Source organism: Rhinolophus sinicus, chromosome 9, assembly GCF_057876585.1.
Source record: "Rhinolophus sinicus isolate RSI-liver-muscle chromosome 9, RSI-T2T, whole genome shotgun sequence".
Taxonomy (NCBI): domain Eukaryota; kingdom Metazoa; phylum Chordata; class Mammalia; order Chiroptera; family Rhinolophidae; genus Rhinolophus; species Rhinolophus sinicus.
In genome coordinates this window covers 25,315,953-25,332,599 of record NC_142509.1, presented here as the reverse complement: position 1 = coordinate 25,332,599, position 16,647 = coordinate 25,315,953, and the positions used below count along the sequence as shown (strand labels likewise).

General features: G+C 37.9%; 1 protein-coding gene across 4 annotated transcripts in view; it reads left to right on the top strand.

Moving 5' to 3' along the window:
* GRK3 (G protein-coupled receptor kinase 3) overlaps window positions 1-16,647 on the top strand; it is a 118,130-nt gene that overhangs the window by 45,424 nt on the left and 56,059 nt on the right. For 3 of the 4 annotated variants that reach the window (XM_074321795.2, XM_074321796.2, XM_088800963.1), the window contains exons 3-4: window positions 5,552-5,625; window positions 16,148-16,249. In XM_074321795.2, the coding sequence (XP_074177896.1) occupies window positions 5,552-5,625; window positions 16,148-16,249 (176 nt within the window). The remainder of the gene's footprint in view (window positions 1-5,551; window positions 5,626-16,147; window positions 16,250-16,647) is intronic. The other variant, XM_074321797.2, reaches the window with a different exon arrangement.

Here is a 16,647-nt window from a genome sequence, read left to right as displayed (position 1 = left end):
CGGCATTTGAGATGGACTCACGGTGCACGTGTCAAGTCGTTCATCCCTTTACATTGTTGAGTGTATTCCATTGTATGGCTGCATCACAGTTAATCCATTCTCCAACTGAAGAATATTTGAGTTATTGCTAGTTTTTGGAGGTTATATATAAAGCTCCTCTTAGGTTGGTGCAAAAGTAATTGCAGTTTTCGCAATGTTAACCTTTTAAACTGCAATTCCTTTTGCAACAACCTAATATAAATATCTGTGTTCAGATTTTTGTGTGGCTAGTCAGGATCCATCACCCCAGCCAGCACAGTAACTCCCTTCTTTGCCTGCTGATTCAGAACCATGAGGAGTCCAAAATATTATATATATACTCCTCAGCACCTGAGAGTTCTGGTCACCGACATTTGGGGTTGTAAATCTTTGTAACTCTAACATTCAAGAAATTTTGCTCCGGTATCTGAAAGTGATTTAATTTACATTTGCACGATGACCAATGAGGTTGAGCCTGTTTCATGGACTTATTGGCCATTCAAAGCTCTTCCTTTGGGAAGTGTTTAAACTTTTTGCCCATTCTTTTATTGGATGATTTTCTTTTAAACATTGATTCGTAAGAATTTTTTTTTAATGTGTATATAAATTGGATACAGAGTCTTTTTCAGATTGAAGTTTTGTAGTATTTCATTCCAGTCTGTGGTGGGTCTATTTTCTTAAAAGTGTTTTTTGATGAGCATAAGTCCTAAATTTTGATAAAGTCTATTTTATCATTTCTTTCAGTATACTGCCTAAGAAATCTTCTGAATACATATTTTCTGTCAAGATATTATGTATGTTTTCTAGAAGCTTTATGGCTTTACCTTTTAACATTTAGTTCTATGATCAGTCTTAATTCTTTATAAGTTGTGAGGTAAGTGTAGTCTTTCCTTTTTTTATTCAGAAATTTGGATATAGGTTTTTCCAGCACCACTTGTTGCAAAGACTTCTTTTCCCAGTAAATTGTTTTGTGGCCTTTGTTGAAAATAAATTGACCATATAAGTGTGGATGTATTTCTGAAACTTCTGTTCCATTGATTTAGTCTTTCCCCAGTGCCACACTATTTGATTACTATGGTTATATAATGAGTTTTGAAATGGGGTAGCATAAGTCCTTGAACTTTTCTTTTTTATTTCTGAAAATGTTTTGGGTGTTCTAGAGTTTTTGCATTTCCTTATACGTTTTTAGAATCAGCCTGTCAGTTTCTTTAACGAGCCTGCAGGGATTTCGAATGGGATTCCCTTGAGTCTAATGATCAATTTAGGGAGAATTAACATCTAAGCAGTACTGAGTCTTTCAGTTCATAAACTTGAGTATATCTTTCTAGTTATTTAGGTCCTCTTTAATTTCTCTCAGTAATCTTTTGTAGTTTTCAGCATAGTGGTCTTATGTATCTCTTATTTATTTATTCCTAAGTATTGATTATTTTTTGATATTACTGCAAATGGACTTGTTTTAAAATTCCATTTTAAAATTGTGATGTGGTATATCGGAATGTCATTGATTCTTATCTAATGACCTTATATCTTGTGGCCTTGCTAAATTCACTTACATCTTCTAGTAGTTACTTTGTAGATAGGATTTATTATATAGATAACTAGCTTGTCTATGAATAGAATCAGTTTTAGCTCTTCCTTTACATTTTGAATAACTTTTATTTCCTTTTCTTACCTTATTACACTGGCGAAGACCTCTTATACATTATTGAATAGAAGGAGCGAGATTAGGCATTGTAGCCTTTTCTTATCTGAAATGCTTTGTACTTTGTTCATCGCACAGCTCAGAGAGTTCCTATTGACATTCTATATGAAATTCAGATTCCTCTTTTATCACCTATTTTGACATCTTTAAAAAATTCCTTTTATATCATTCACCATAAATTACAGTTATTTTATTTGCTTATTGCTTGGTTGTCTTTCCCTTACACTAACCGGTGAGCCTCTCATAGGAAAACCTCTGTCTTCACCATCGCACGCCCAGTGCACAGCTCAGAGGTGCTTGGTAGGCAGCTCAGTAAATGCTGTGTCGACTCGGTCTGTCTGTGTTGGTAGGACATTTTAGCAGTTATGCAGGCTGTCTTCCTTCCCAGTGTCTGAACCAAGGACGAGGATTATTTCTTGCAAGACTCTTTCCACATTTCTCTTTTCACTTTTTAAATGTTTAGAGGTAAAATTTCAAAATTTCTCATAAACACCACTTATATTTAACACGTGCAGAAGTTGTCATTGATCGTTTATAAAAAAGCAATATAATTATTTCTACTAACTTTTGCAAAATATTGTAGAAAATTGGGATAGTTTGCATTTCCTGGATGTTATATGCACTGAAAAGTTAATCAGTATTCATGCAGTTTGCAGTGGTTCAGATATGAAAACAGGATAAACACATCCACAATTATCTAGTAAGCAGGTGTTGGGTCACCATTTTTTATTCTTTAAAATCTGGAGAAATTGCACTGATGAAATGAATCTGTTAGGCAAATTATCTCCTAATTTTTTTTCCTTTAGCTTTTGTTCTAATTGGAGAAATACTTCATTTGTTTTTAATATAATTTAAGCCTGATGAAAATAAATTACTTTCAGCCTAGAACACAATGATCTAGAATTAATCCAGAAGGCAAAATATCTTCTTGCTGCTCCATTTTAACAGCTGCTCTGATAGAAAGTACAGCTTTAGTTCATGTGGACACACAAGGAAAATAGTGTTGTTTTCCCCCATGTACTATGTCACAGTAGTTCGTTGCCACATCCTACACATTGACAATGAAAATTGCGTGAAAGAAGTAGGTGAAAACATTGAAAGTCCGCTGTTCACTTACTCAGCTCCTCTCCCTCATCCTCATTTCCCCTCCCTCCCTACATTTTTCTTTCCTTACTTTCTCCCCACCTTCCTCCTCCTTTCCTTTGTTCTTTCTTCTGACCTCCCTCTATGTCCCAGTCAGTGTTCTTGTCCCTGCAAATGTAGTAGAGAATAAGGCATGTGTGACCTGTCCACATTCAGCTCACATTGTAGTGGGAAGGTAGGTAGTGAAGAAGCGAACATATGCATATGGTAATTTTTGGTAGTCATAAATGCTGTAAACAAAATTGTGTGAGTGTGTGTGTGTATGAGAGAGAGAGAGAGAGAGAGAGAGAGAGAGAGAGAGAGAGAGAGAGATTGGAAAGGAATGGATGAGAGAGATAGAATGAACATGAATGAGAATCATAGAAGGCCTCTCTAAGGAAAAGGGCATTTCAGCTGAGCTCTGAAGTTCCGCAAGATCCAGGGGATGAGCGTTTTAGGAAGTGGGGATAGCAAATTAGAAACCCTGAGAATAAATTGAGTTTGATGTTGGAGAAACTAGAAAATAATAAACATTTGGTCCAAGTGAAGTAAGCTTGGGAGAGAAGGCTGTAAGGTGAGGCTGGAGGAGAAAGCAGGGACCAGATTCCCGAGGCCGTGATAGGCCAGGACGGACAGTTTTAGTGTGATTCCAAGTGTGGTCAAAAGCCAGCGGTCCCTATGTGGTATGTAAGTTCATGTTGTTATTTAGACACTTAAAAAACATCTTTAATATGATCAAAATACCTAAGTTCAAATTCTCATCTTAGTTTTCTCTTCCAAAATTAAAAAAAAATACATGAAGCAAAAACAGATATGAAAAAAGATGAACAAATCTACAATTGCAATGGAGATTTCAATAGTCCTCTGTCAATAATGGATAGAATAAATAGACAGACATTCAGTAAGGATTTAGAGGATGGACTTGAACAACCTACCAACCAACTTGGCTTAATTGCTTTTTATTTTGTTCAATGCAACTTTCCAGTCCACCCTATATATGTACTTTTTTCTTTTCCAAAGTGGCCATGAAACACTCACCTAGATGACCACATTTGGGGCCCAAACCAAGTTTCAATAAATTAAAAAGCATTGAAATCATACTGCATACGTTCTCTGACCACACCACAATCAAACAAAACTCAGTATCAGAAAAATACCTGGAAAAGAAATCCAAAACATCTGGAAATTAATCTATTCGTTTCCGAATGGTATGGCTCCAAGAAGAAATGACGGGGGAAATTTGAAATTACTTTAAAATGGGTCATATGGCAATTCTATTCGTAATTCTTTGAGGAACCTCCACACTGCCTTCAATGAAATGAATGAGAACAAAAAGCTAAGCATTGCTTTTATTTAAAATAAAAACATTAATATGCAAATAGGTAGAGATTCGCCTGTTCGGCTGCTCCTACAGGTCTGCTGCTTGCGTTTCCCACTCACTTCATATGTCAGTCTCCCATCAGTTCCTTGAGAAGATGACTGCGGTTGTGTCCCTGTTGTAGGTTTGCACCCAACCCTAGTTGGTCTGGCCTTGCCTACTCAATTGTGTAGTCCTGATACTTTTCTTTTAGTTCCAATGAATGACCGTTTATCGTTTTCAGAGGTCATGTTCTGGAAACTGTGGAGGGTAACTTACGGAGCAGTAGGAGGCCAGTTCAAGTCACATGACTCTCCGGCTGACTTTAATTAAAATCTTGTCAAAGCTGCTTCCTTTGTCTCTGTCCTACCTTGGGAATTCTGGTCTACCTTCTTCCTACATTTTAGACTTTTTGTAACTCCTTCTTCAGTTCCTTTTTGTGACTTCTGTTTCTTCGAGCAGTCCTTTAATTTTTTTTACTTTTGTATTGTTTTTGACTTTTTATAATCTTCTCGTATCTGTACTCTCAGTCTGATGCAGCCTGTCCTACTCAACCTGATTCATTCATTTAGGCTTCACTATGTGTTGGGCATTAAGGTGGGAACGGGGTTTGCAAACAGGTGGGAGACTTACGAAGCAGATAATTAATTGAAGTGTGCTAAGTACTTCGACAAGAGGCATGTTAGAAGAGTTATATAAGCAAACATTCATTCAACAACTATTTGTTGGCCTCTTACTGTGTGCCAGGCACTGTGCAATGGAGGTGGTATTCTAGGTATATACTACTAATTGTTTAAAGGTGAGGCATGGAGTTGTGAAGGAAAGAAAAATGATTTGGGAATGGGTCATCTGCTCTGGCATGAGGTATTTGGGGACGCTGAGGGAGTAAGTGGTGAGAAAAAAGGCTAGAAGGGTTATGCAAGTCTTTCTGTCTTTGTAGGGAGTTTAGTCCTGTTTCTGTGGGCATAGTATTTGTTAGCTCCATGGTGACTCTTATCAACATTTCTATATTACTCGTTTCTCTTATTTCTTTGCTTCTCCTTCTGTTTGCTATAGTGACCAATGGCTCTAAGTGATGGTGACCACTAGCACTGCTTATCACGCATTTTAAAAAAGTGGAGGGGGGGGTTGCCAGTAGAGAAGGAACCCAAGAGCAAGGAGCCAGGTATGTGATACTCTTACTTTACCTGGAGTGTTTCCCTCTAGGGTATCATTAGCCTCCTGAAATCTTGATTTCTTTTTCATGTAGGGGAGGAAGAGGTTGAGGGATAAACACATTACTTTGAAAATACCCTGTGGGGTAAAACTTCAATTTATTACCCACCCTGAAATTTTTTATTCTTTTCCTTTAGGTTTCTTGCTATTTAAAGATTTTTGTTTGAATGAAATTAATGAAGCTGTACCTCAGGTGAAGTTTTATGAAGAGGTAAGAAGTAACTGTTTTACTGATGCTTTTATTTCAAAAGCATATTTAAACTGTACTTTGGAAAATATTAAGACTACTGAGTATCTTACAAATATTTAGAAATTCACTGAAAGTAATTAGTAGGCCAAGATATAATATGTAGTCTATTAGAGATGCTGACAACATCTATAGAAATCATATTTCTAAAGGCTCTGGAATGCCCTGGAAGCAATGAGGAATAGTTGGACTAAAATTCCAGAGAATTGACAATCATTCAGAGGTGCACTGAAGATTACCAGCCATTCTATTTTCTGCAGAAGCTTGCTGATTCTGGAGACATATGCTGGGGCAGAGGGCTACTACTGGGTGAAAGAGAAACTAGCAAAGTTTTCTGGTCACCCATTGCTGGAGTGACATATTGGAGACTTGGTGGGAGAAGGTGGAGGGGAGCCGAAGTGCTGGGCTGAAAGCTTCTGGAAGACACACTGAAATCTCCCACAGCCTTACGGTGCTATATTGAAGTGTAGACCTCTGTGGGCAGGAATCTGGAAACAGAACAGGCAAGAGAGGAAATCCCATGGGGAGTGCTCCCTTAACACTGAAGATCTATTGCTACAGATCACCTGGGTCAGCTGTTGATCCCAGGTGTAACAGGTTTGGCCATTGAGACGGCTCCTTCTGGGAGGCTAAAAGCCAGAATAGGTTTCTGGGGCTAGAGTAAAAAATAAAGGGGACGGAGGAGCCCCAAAGGTGTTTAGTCTTTCTCTCAATATATATGCCAAGTTTTGAAGGTGAGTGGGACAGGAGGCAAAAGAGCTATTTTGAAAACCTCTTAAGGGCAGAAGTGATTCCAGTGCTGAGGAGACAAAGATTTCTCACTGAACTCCATTGACACCCATGCCTTAGAAATGGAGCCCTCTGGGGGCAGCCTGAATCCTACAAAAGTGGCAATTCAGACCCAGCCCAGCTCAATCCTTTATTGGGCGATGACCCCCCACACCTGTGTGAAAAAGTATAAGGGGGCCCTCGCTGTCTTTTTTGCAGGTAGCAAATAACATATATAGAGAATCTACAATGTTCCATATACAGTAAGAAGCTGTTGGATACCTAAGAGACAAGATCATATGACTTATAAACAAGGCAATAGAAGCAGACCCACAGATGAATCAGATATTGGAGTCGGCTGACAAGTGCTTAGAATAACTAGATAGTATGTTCAAGATAATAGATACAGAAAAAGATGGACAAAATTGATGGAAGGATGTGGAATTTCAGGATAATTAGATTTTCTTATGGAAAGCCAAGTGGACATTCTAGAGCATGAGTACAGTATTTGAAATTAGAATTAATGGCTAGAACCAATAACAGATTAGTTGCAATACAAGACAGGATTAATAAATAGGCAGAGGCAGATCAGTAGGTAATCTCAAACTGAAACACAGTGAAAAAAGAAAATAACAAAGAAATAGATAAGGACATTAAAGGCATTTTGGACATGGTTAAAAGGTGTGACATAGGTAGAATTGGAGTCCTAAATGAGGAAAGAGAGAATGGGGCAGAAGCAATATTTGAAGAGATAATACTAAGAGTTTTACAAAATGATGAAAGACAGCAGCTTACAGATTCAAAAAACTTAGAAAATCCTGAGCAAAATGACTACAAAGGAAACATCTTTGCACATCAATATAAGTCTATGGAAACCTGTGACAAAAAGAAAATCTTAAAAGAAATAAGAGGGTAGAAAAAGACACATTACTTTTAAAGGAGTAATATTGTGACTGACCTGACTCTGAAATTTCAAAAGAAATGATTACAAAAAACAAAAACAAAACACGATGAAATGGCCATCTTTAAATAACTGAAAGAAAAAAATCTGCCAACCTAGAATTCTATTCCCAGCAAAAATTTGCCTCAAAAAATTAAGGTGAAATAAAAATATTTTCAGATAGAAACTGAGGGGATTTGTCAGTAATGGACCTACATTACAGTGAATACTAAAGGGAGCTACCTTAAGTAGAAGAAAATTTTCCCAGGTGGAAATGCAAGAAGGAATGAAGGACATCATAAAGGATAAATATGTAAAATATAAATAGATGTTGACCATGCAAAACGACAATATAATGTTTTTAGAGTTTAAAATGTATGTAAAACACATGACAGTAGCACAAAAAGCAGGAGAGGGGTTAAAAAGTTAAAGTGTGTTAAGATTCTAGAATTATTGGGGGGGAATAGTAAAAGTCATCATTTGCATAGACTTCAAATCAGTCAAGGAGGCACATTGTAATTTCCAAGGTAACTTCCACAAGAATAAAATGTACACATTTAACAAGTTAAAAGAGGGGGAAATGGATTGAAACAACTTTGTATTAATCTGAAAATAAGGCAAAAAGCTAATAAAAGGGGGACATAAAATAGTAGGTGGTGAAATTGAAAACAGTAAGATGGTAGCAATAAATCCATCTGCATAAGTAATTGAATATAAATGGGCTAATTACTCTAAGACTGTTTGTTAGACTCGATAAATAACCAGAATCCTATTATATACTGCTTACAAGTGGCATACTTTAATCCGGAGGGTGGAAGAGGATATATAATACAAACACCAACCAAAGTAAAGCTGGTATAGCAACACTAATATCAGACAAAGGGCACTAATTCTCAAATGCTACTTTGAGGTTGAGAGATTATTCATAGTGATAAAAGGGTCAGTATCACAGTGTGAAATCTGTATGTTACAAATCACATAACGTCAAAATGTATAAAGCAAAAACTGACAGATTTAAAACTGAATCTGTAATCCTAGTGGGAGGCACACACTTCAAGTTTAATAGAACAAACAGGCAAGATATTAGTAAGAATATAGAAGATCTTATTAAAGTCATGAATAAACTTGACCTAGTTGACAGACGAAATGCTGCATCCAGCAAAAATGTACTTTGTATTTTTTAAAGTGCATAAGGATGTTTATCAAAATAGATCCTATGCTGGGCCCTAAAGAAAGCGTCTACAAATCTCAAGGTTGAAATTGTTCAGAGTATGTCTCTGACCACAGTGGAATTGAGCTCAAATTTAATAATACAGTCAACTAAGAAATCCTTAACTGCCTGGAAACAAATACACTTCTAAATAATTTGTGGGTCAAAGAGGAAATTAAAACAAGAATTAGGAAACATTTTTAATTAAACATATTTAAGAAATGACATGTATGTATTTTTATTAGCATGATGTTGTCTTTTACCCTAAAGCATAGCATAATTAGGGCTGATACTAGTAATCTTTGCACAAGTTTGAAAATTGGAGGGATATTTCTTTGTGGTTTATTGATACACGAAAACTTGATATTTTTCTTAATTTTAAAAATCATATTAACGTATTTCCAGGAAGAATGGTCAAATTATGATGTACATTTTGCGTCAAGTAAAAAAAATGAGCTAAATCCAAAAGGATTTTACTCAGTATGAAGTAACTTTATTATTTCAGTCTGAATCATCAGGCATTTTATCTGGGCAGCACAGCTTGATCTGTCAAAAAATTTTTTCTTTCTTGTGTTGTTAAAAGCTTCACCTTTCCAGTTTCAGTATGTACTAAGTCGCCTTGTCAAATACGGAGAAATCTCCTTTAAAGAAAACTGTTGCTAGGTTGAAGCAGATGACCAATCTACCTGGGGCTATTTCGTAAGCCCTTCTTGCCAATAAGGTGGTGACTAGTGCTGATATGTTTCCATTTGACCTTTAAACATTGGAATTTTTCTTTGTTGGCTTGCTCCACAGCTCTACTCGCCTGTCTGCTTGCTTGGCACATGATGGCCCTGGCTTATCAGATTATATCCCAAAGCTCCAGAGCCTCTTGCTCTGTATTCTTTTTACTGAAGATTCTATCCAGCCTTGGGGCTTCCAATACAGTTCTCTAAGTCCGTGCAATCTCTAAGTGTCGAAGTTATCAGTAATTCTTCTCTGACTCCTTGGTTTCATCAGTCTGAGTATTTCTGGTTGTTGTTTCGTCACCGCAATCTCTAGAAAACATTTTTGTCAGGTATCCTGTATATTTTGTACATTCCTATATCTACTTTCCTATATCCCCAAACTTTTAATAGTTACTGTTGCCGGTGCTAAGTGAAAGTCCTAATAGCTTATCCTGACATTCATATATCTTCATATTAGTTATCAGCAACCATTCCCTCCATAGCTTTCACTTCTTTTTGTTACTTTACTTATTATGTCCTTTCCCCAGCCTAGAATGCTGCTTCCCCTTCTCAGCTCGTGGAAAGCCTAGGTCTGGCTCAATTTCTGTGCTCTAACTAAAGTCCATCTGTACATGTTTCTTACTCCTTTGATTCTCACACCATTTGTGGTCTGTCTTGCTCATGTAACACTTACGTATGATTGCTGCTTGTGTGTGCGTTATCAGTCTTTTCACCTTGACCATTATTTAACTCCTCGACAGAAGGCCTAGGTAGGATCTCGGTGCTGCTGTGCCTCTCAGTTGCTGTGGGATGTGGGGCTAGTCATTGAGCAAACTCTGAAGTGCCTGCCTCATTTCAGCCCCGGAGCTTACAAATGCAAACAGCCCGTGGTGCCTGTGCTTGAGGAGCTCCCAGCCCGGGGACTTAATATTTGAGCTTCAGTTACCTCATCTGTGCAATGAGGTTACTGATCATCTCCTCCTACTTGATAGGCTAATCATGAGGCTCAGACAGGGTGCTGGATGGACAGTTGTCTAACCCATAATGTCTGTCATACACTGTTGAGGTACACGAGATGCTGTAACGTAGTGGGTAAGAGTTCCAGCTATGAACTCAGACTGCCTGGCTTTGGATTTGGACTCTAGTAGTTACTGGCTGTTTAAACTCGGGCCAGCAGTCTCGCTTCTCTGCCTGGGTTTCCTCGGCTAAGAATTAGGGGGATGGCAATGCCTGTCTCCTAGTTGTCGTGTGTGAACACAACACAACAGAGCAGCACCTGACGCATAGTTACTGCTCAGTGTGTTGGTTTATACATTTTGTTCCTGTTGGATTTCAAGGCAGCTTATAAAATAATGTGTATTATACCCACGTTATACCTAGATGTAAAAATAAATAATGGAAAACAAAATAAATAGAAGATCAGAAGTCAAGTTTACTACATAGGATTGTCTTCACTCGCTCAACTAATATTTATCAAACACCAATGCCGGGGGCATTGTTTGGATGAACAAGGTAGACAGAATCCTTGCTGTCGTTGAGCTTCTATTTTTGATGAGAGAAACAGACAATAAACAAGTAATAAATAAACAAACAGGAAATATATCAAGAAGTAATAACTGCTATGTAGTGACTCAAAGCCGACTCAAAACACAGGAAATCTCTCAGGATGTGATAACTGTTATGCAGTGACTCAAAACTGCATGTCTTGTGACTTGGGGGCCACTTTAGATTGAAGGTCAAAGACTGACTTTCGGAGGGGGTGGCACTTGAACTGCAGCTTGAATGACAAGGAAGCTAGTCTTTTAAACATGGGGAACAGGGTCAGTGGGAGACCATGTTAGGTTGAAGTCAGAGCTAAGACACAGCCCCTGATGTGGGGGAAAAGAACTTGGTGTGTTTGAGGAACTGAAAGAAGGTCAGCGTGGTGTGTTTAGAATGGATGAGGGGGTGGAGTAGTGTGGGAGAGAAGAGCAAGTAGACGAGCGAGGCAGGAGACAGCGTTTGGCGGCCAGATAACAAATTTAGATTTTATTCTAAAGCCCATGGAAAATTAAAACGGGAGTGTTAGGTGAATATTCTATAAATGCCAATTAGATCAACTTTACTAATTTTATACATAGTTCTGTCAATTGCTGAGAGAAGGGTGTTCAGGTCTGCAACTCCTGATGTAGAATTGTCAACTTTTTATTGTCAATTTTCTCATATATTTTGAAGCTCTGTTTTTAGATTCATATACATTTATACTTGTTATTTCTTAGTATGAAATGGCCCTCTTTATTGCTGGTAGTATTCTTTGTCTTGAAAAGGACATCACTGGATATTAATATATTCATTATTCACTATTAATGTATTCACTGGCTACCTCAGTTTCCTTATGCTTATTGCTTTCATGCTATATCTTTCCCCATGCACTTTCAATCAGTGTTTTAAATACGTATTTCTTTTAGTCAGATATAAAACTGTCTTGTTCATCCCACCTTCATTTCTGACAATCTCTGCATTTTAGCGGAGTAATCTTAGATACTTTGTTTACCTTTTGTGGGGTTTGCTGAGTTTCTTGAATGTGTAAATTTATATCTTTCACTAACTCTGGTAAAATTTGAACCATTATTTCTTAGAACATATTTTTCCTATCTCAGTCTCTCTTTCCCCTTCTTCTGGGACTCCAATTATATCTATATGATTTTTGGATATTATCCTAAATATTACTGATGCCCTTTGCAATTTCCCCCCCAAATATTTTTTTCTTTCTGTTGTTCAGATTAGGTCATTTCTGTGGATCTGTCTTCAGATTCATTGACTCCTTCCTTTGGCGTCTCTAATCTGCTATTATGTTCATCCGTTGAATTTTTTATTTTTATTTTATTTTTATTTTTTTTATTTAATTTTTAAACTTTTTATTTATTTATTTTTATTTATTTTTTTTTTAATTAAATTTATTGGGGTGACAATTGTTAGTAAAATTACATAGATTTCAGGTGTACAATTCTGTATTACATCATCTATAAATCCCATTGTGTGTTCATCACCCAGAGTCAGTTCTCCTTCCATCACCATATATTCGATCCCCCTTACCCTCATCTCCCACCCCCCACCCCCCTTAATTTAAGCTATTGTGCTTTTTTTAGTTCTGAAATTTTCATTTGGTTCTTTACATAGTTAATATTCTTCTGCTATTTTCTGTTTTTTTATTCATTGCATGCATATTTTCTGTTATGTCTTGAGTATAGTAATAAGAGCTGCATGAAATCCTTGTCTGATAATTCCAATGGCAGAGTCCTGTTGGATTGGTCTTCAGTTATGGTCTCTTCTCTTGCATTTGGGCCACATTTTCCCGTTTTCTTCATGTGTAGAATAATTTCAGATTGTAACTTGTACATTGTGATTAATATATTATTGATATTCTAAACTCTGTTTGCTTCTCCAAAGGGTATGGGTTGATTGTGCTAGCAGTGAACTTGGCTCACTCAAGCTTCAAGCTCTGTCGTCTCATACAGTGGGTAGCCGCTGAAGCTTGTTTATTTCTTTCTAGCCTTAGCTGGACTGCTTTGTGTCAGCCACGCTCACAGGTCCTTATGGGGCCCAACGGAGATTTTGACAGAGTTTATACACAGAATTTTGGAGCTCCCCCTCTGGCTCTTTATGTTCAGGAATATGCTCTCTTACTTTCCAGCTTCTGTTTGATGCCCCTGCTCTGTTATCTGTGTCCTGTTGGTCACCCCAGTTCTCCCGTGTAGTTGCGTATTATATATGTCCCAAATTTACTTGTTTCTTTTTCCTCAGGAGGATTGTTCTGTTAGCAATTGGTTGGCTATTACCTGAAGCAGAGCCTGGGTTTGTGACGTATTTTGAGTATGAAGCTACCATGATTGGCTGATAGATTGCATATTGGGGTAGTGGGAGGGGGTGTGAGCAAAAAAGCAGAATCAATCAATGATGATTATTTTTTTTTGGTTTAAGCAACTTGGCTTATGGTTTTACTCATTTTTGTGAGAAAGAAGACTCAGGGGAAGAACATTTTGGGCTGGGGTAGAGAGGGTGTAGAAATGTCAAACAGGTAGTTAGATACTTAGGATTTGGAGCACCAGGGGGAGAAGTGAGCCCTAGAGGTCCAGACTTACAGTGGAATTCAATTGCTATTTGGAACTGTGGGACTGAATAACTTAACCTAAGGAGGAAATAGCAGGTGAAAAAGGGGTGCCCTAGCACCATTGCTCCGAGGTGCTTCAGTATTTAGAAACAAGCAGAGGAGAAAGAACTACCAAGGGAGACTGAGGGAGAGGAGCCAGGGGCAAACCTCTGTAGAGTAGAGATCACAGAAGTCAGGAAAGAAAGCTGCAAAGGAGACAGGACTGGCAACTGAGTTGGATGCTGCTGAGAAGCCAGTGAAGCTAGCACAGAAGAGAGACCTTTGATTGGGCATGGTGGAGGCCATCAGTGATGGCATAGACCATCCCGCTGGAATGGTAGTGGGACAAACCAACGGGGGGTGAGAAAGCTGTGGACCAAAAGCGCTTACTCTTAGGGTTCTCAGTCTTTCAGCTGCATGTGCACAGGGAGCTTTGTAAAGCAGAAGGGGTCTACATGACCAGGGAATGTGTATCGCTGATGAGGACACTTGTGTTCTGCCGCAGGGGAGACTTTTCACCTTGAACTCAAGCCTCTGCCTGGTCAGGTTACCAGGACAACCTGACCGCCAGAATTAGAGGTGGCATGTTTTCTGTGTATGCTACAATAAGGACATCCTGTCTCGAGCTAATGGGTAGTTGACTGCATGTTCTTTAATTAGTGGTCTTATTGATAATGGAAAGCAAATTTTGAATTATAGCCACAGACACTTGAGGCTCTTACTTTGCCTACTGACTGTTGTTTGCTGTTGTTCAAGTTGGAGTTCAAGAGGCGCAAGGCTCTTAATAAAACCAGTATTGTGGTTCAGAGTATGATTTGCCCAAGAAACTAGCATTTTCTGTATAGCCAGATTATTACAGGTCCTGAAAAACTTCCATAGAATCAGCGTTTTTGAATCAGGTGTCAACCTGCATTATAGGGTCCCTGAAACATAGACTTATGTTTCATTATACTTGTTTTCAAGGCTAACAGTTCCATGGAGGCTCAGTAGTCCTTGCATTTGTTCACATGTTTAGGCAGAAACACTGGCCTTTGGTTCACCAACAGTCTGTCTGTTTTACCCTAGCATTCTGGCGTTACCCTCTGGACCTGCCTAAACGAAACAACAATAGAAGTCAACCAGGCCCAAATCCTGTGTTTTCCGGCTCTCCTTCGGATTTTGGTGGCCGGCACTGGCCTTGCAGCATTCTGGCCTGCTGGTTGAGCTCTTTAGGCTTATTCTCCTGAGTTAATTGAGGGTGCTTAAGCCCAGGTGCTCTGGTTATGCCGACATTGTTAGATTGCTCCCTCTTTAAAACAGTCATTTCCTCTTGGATGAGGTACCAGCCTATCCCTGTCTGCCCGCTTTCTGTCCGTTTTTGTCTGTTCCAAGAAGACTATTCTAAGCCCTGGCAGTTGCAGACTTGTGACTCGCAGCCATCTCAGTGTAACACGGGTGATATGTCAGGGCAGTTAAAATGATTCCGGTCATTTCTCAGTATGTGACCCAGCCAGCTCTCATATGCGACTTTCCACACTCCTCTCCCTGCCGTTTCTTTCTCAGAAATTCTTACAGGATTTACCGATTTTGATTTCGAAACTGTCAACCCCAGGCTGTAAAGGAAAACAGTAACTTTTATTTCTCTTCAGTTTACACTCTCTCCCATGGGACTCGTTAGCCCCACCTTGTATCACACAAAATAAAGAGCGTTTGGGTACTATGCAAGTCAGTAGGACAACTGACTACCTGTTCGAAACATTTCCCCCCTAAAATAAGTCATACGTAATAATTAGTCATTACATTGAAGGTCTTTGCTACAGTCTTCCTCCTAGCTCCATATTTCACCTGTGTTTGCATTGTCTTTTTGTCTTTTGGATTAAAAGTATTTCTGTAAATAAACAAAAACACTTCTCTGATCTAGGAGCTTCCGTTATCAGGTTAGAATGACGGGGCCATTTCTACACAAAGCAGATATTTATAAAGAAGATTTTTTGATTGTGCCCATCTTAACACCAGTCATGTTACCTTCCCTAAGTTAGCAAAATATTCTATTTGAAATAAACTTTCTGTTAATACTTTTCCAGTGCAGGTGAGGTTCCAGCCTGAAAAACCAGTGTTTTTATCTATGGGTTAATGCCTTTCCAAAATATTTAGTTGGTTTTAAAACAAAATCTCTTTGCAGGCCTCCTGACAATGTATTTTTTTTCCTCCTGTTGGTTTTGTAACCATGTAGGTTGAGTGAGAACGATCCCCATCATAACTCTTAGAACTGAATTACAGCCAAATTTAAATTATTTGTGCTTTGGAAAGGAGAATTGGCAAGGATGAATGGTCCATGGCTGATCTAGTGTAAGATAATTGTAACCATGGCAGTATTTGTTTCCTAAAATATTGTGTTTCTAAATTTAAGTGATGAGGATCGTCATAGGAAAAAATCCATTTGTATGTTTCATATTGAATTTAAATTATTCCAACTTCATTATTACAAATTAGAAGTAGTTGTTTCCTGTGGAATGGCCGGTTCCATTAATTTGCATGATCGTGTGTGGAAGTGGCGTCTGCCAAGGCTAATAACATATTTTAATTAATTAAGTTTCTAGGAAGACATACCAAACAATAACTTTTTTTTTTAATTTTTATTTATGTATTTTTAAAAGGTCTTTGTTAAACTATAGCTAACGTATGATATTATATTAGTTTCAGGTGTACACCATAGTTACGCAACATTTAACAATAACTTTTAAATTATCTAGATAAAAGAATATGAAAAGATTGATAATGAGAAAGATCGCCTTTCTAGAAGTCGACAAATTTATGATACGTATATCATGAAAGAGCTGCTATCTTGTTCTCACGTGAGTATTTCTTTTTGTTCTGTTACTTTAGTATAGTTATATTTGGGGCAACCTTCTGTGTTTCCAGAACAAAAGTAAAACAGGTGGAAGGTATTTAAAAATGAAACAATACTCATCCAGAATGGAGCCCATTTCTCCCGTTTTGTCATTTGTTTCCTGATCATTCTGATACAATATCTGTTGCTCCGTATGCTCTTGGTATATTTCCAAAAGCAGATACTGTCGCTGCAAAAACTGGTAAAAGAAAGTAGCTAATTCAGAACAATGGAAGAAAGAGCCAGCTTCAATTTAGACTTTCTCAAGGAACTTAAGCTTTATTGTTTTAATTTAGCTATACTTTAACAATTATCAGATATTGATAAATACAAACCTTAAGTGGTTTCTTTTTAAATTAATAT